This window comes from Pteropus medius, unplaced genomic scaffold, assembly GCF_902729225.1.
Source record: "Pteropus medius unplaced genomic scaffold, Ma_sr-lr_union100, whole genome shotgun sequence".
NCBI classification, from domain to species: Eukaryota; Metazoa; Chordata; class Mammalia; order Chiroptera; family Pteropodidae; genus Pteropus; species Pteropus medius.
In genome coordinates this window covers 14,741-17,125 of record NW_024346378.1, presented here as the reverse complement: position 1 = coordinate 17,125, position 2,385 = coordinate 14,741, and the positions used below count along the sequence as shown (strand labels likewise).

Sequence of the window (2,385 nt, the reverse complement as noted above, 5' to 3'; positions counted from 1 at the left end):
CATAGTGGGCTATGCACGGTTGGAGTAAGCTAAAACTACAACAAAGAGGGCAATGAAAATGCAAAATTAATTTCTTTTACTTTGGCAAATTCTTTAAAGTAATGTAGAAACTTGGAACCTCTTTATGATTCAATGTGTGATTTCATATATCTTCACGTGATTATATATTTTTTTCCTTTAGTGATTTGACTCCACAATTAAATGCTATAATCTAGTACCCATGGTTACTCAATTTTCTTTAAGGAAAACAAGGTGCAGCAAAACATTATAAATAGGTAATTCGATATCCATTGCATTTCATTTGAAAATGAATTATTTCCATTAACATTTTTTAAAGTACAACTGAGAACTGATGATTACACAGGTAAGACACTGGGAAGACAGCTATAAGGAGTTGGATCTGTTATTCACTGAGTTGGAATGGTAGCTTGTCTGCTATTACATGGCATTATTTTGATAGTATACATTATAACTGGAAAAATAGTTAGGTTCTAGTTAAAACAATAGTTAAACTAAAGCAAAATCATTCTTTAGGATATGATAGATGTCAAATATTGGTTATTTTAAATAGTCACTATTTAGGCTGCATAGGATACACAAAAGCTATTTATAGGAGACGATGCAAACATTTGGAGTTGAGGAATAAACAGAGCGGTCTTCAGGGGAAAACCATGGATTACAATTAAACCCACACACCTGTTCAGAGAATGGGAGAGACTTCAGCAGGTGTTTTGTATCCTTTGCATTTGGCGTGTAGGAGGGTAGAGAAAATCTAGAAAAAACATACATTTTCCTTTCAGAAACTGAAGAGAAGTGTGTGGACTTGCCCAGTTCTCTGAGAGGACTACAACCAGATTTAGTAGACAATTGCTTAATAAATTTACATGCTTGTTCACTTGTCCACTAATTTTCCTCTTTCTTCAGTAACTATTTACTATGCTGCATTATCTATGTTAGGGTGTTTTTTTCCCATGTGTGAGTATCCTCATCAGCTTTTTTATGATTTCCTTAGAAAGTTTGGAGAGAAAAATATCTACACTTAATGCAAGTTTAAGGAGACACTATTTGTAACAAACGACTAAAACAGATTATATTTTGGTGACTGAATTCATCCTGTTGGGATTAGCAGACACGACGGAGTTTCAGATCACCCTCTTTTGCTTATTTTTTTTTTCTGTGATTCACATACTTACACTGTGGGAGAATGTTGGCATGATCCTCTTAATCAGTGGCGACTCCCGACTTCACACACCCATGTACTTCTTCCTGGCCAACCTGGCCTTTGTGGACGTTTGTTATTCCTCCACCATCACCCCAAAGATGTTGGTGGATTTATTGTCAGAAAAGAAAAGCATCTCCCTTGCTGGCTGCTTTGGGCAATTTTATTACTTCATCCTCCTGGCCACGACCGAGTGCATCCTGTTCGGGTTAATGGCCTATGACCGTTACGTGGCCATATGCAACCCTCTGCTTTACCCTCTGCTCATGTCCTGGACCGTCTGCCTTAAAATGGCAGCAGGGGCTTTTACAGCAGGGCTGTTGAACTCCATGGTAAACACAAGTTATGTAAGCAGCTTGCCATTCTGTGGCTCCAATGTCATCCACCACTTCTTCTGTGACAGCCCTCCACTTTTTAAGCTCTCATGTTCTGACACACAGCTAAATCAAAGCCTCTTTTCCACTTTTGCTGGTGTGAATATGATCGGGGCTCTGCTGGTCATCCGCACCTCCTACTACTATGTTCTCTTCTCTATTTTTCGCATGCATTCAGGGGAGGGGAGGCGTAAAGCGTTCTCGATGTGCGCCTCTCACCTGACAGCTATAACTCTGTTCTATTCCACTGCCATCTATACTTATCTGAGACCCAGTTCCAGCTACTCCCTAAGTCAGGACAAAGTGGCTTCTGTGTTCTACACAGTGGTGATCCCCTTGTTAAATCTTCTGATCTACAGCCTCAGGAATAAGGAAGTAAAGGCGGCTTTATGGGATGTTATTACCAGGAAAAGGATTCCTTCATTTCTGTGATTGTGTTATTTAATTTTCTGAACTTAGATAGAGTATTTAATGAACTTTCAAAGGCTAGTTTAAGCCAACAGATTTTTATTAGAATATTTTCTAGGAATCACATTCTGGAATATTCAAGTACATGTATCTGATTTGAGTATAAGATAAATTACCAAACTTATATGAGATGGTGAGACCTTCATGTCATTATTCTATATCTTCAGTAATAAGAAAGAAGGTTTATTTGCCTAGGGAAAGGAACGTACTGAATGTTTAGAGACAAAAGTCACAATATTACATAAAGCTAGCCTTTTAAAATATATGTAATTATGCTTATACTTTTTTCCTGTGAATTATTTTTTAGTATTTATGATTTTAAAG

The 2,385-nt window shown here is 37.5% G+C and overlaps 1 protein-coding gene across 1 annotated transcript; it reads left to right on the top strand.

Moving 5' to 3' along the window:
* Positions 1-1,083: 1,083 nt before the first annotated feature.
* On the top strand, positions 1,084-2,025 carry LOC120613121 (olfactory receptor 5F1-like; the record flags this gene model as incomplete). The annotated part of the gene is made up of 1 exon (XM_039875735.1): positions 1,084-2,025. A coding segment is annotated over one exon (942 nt), but the record flags the coding sequence as incomplete, so codon positions are not given.
* Positions 2,026-2,385: the final 360 nt, after the last annotated feature.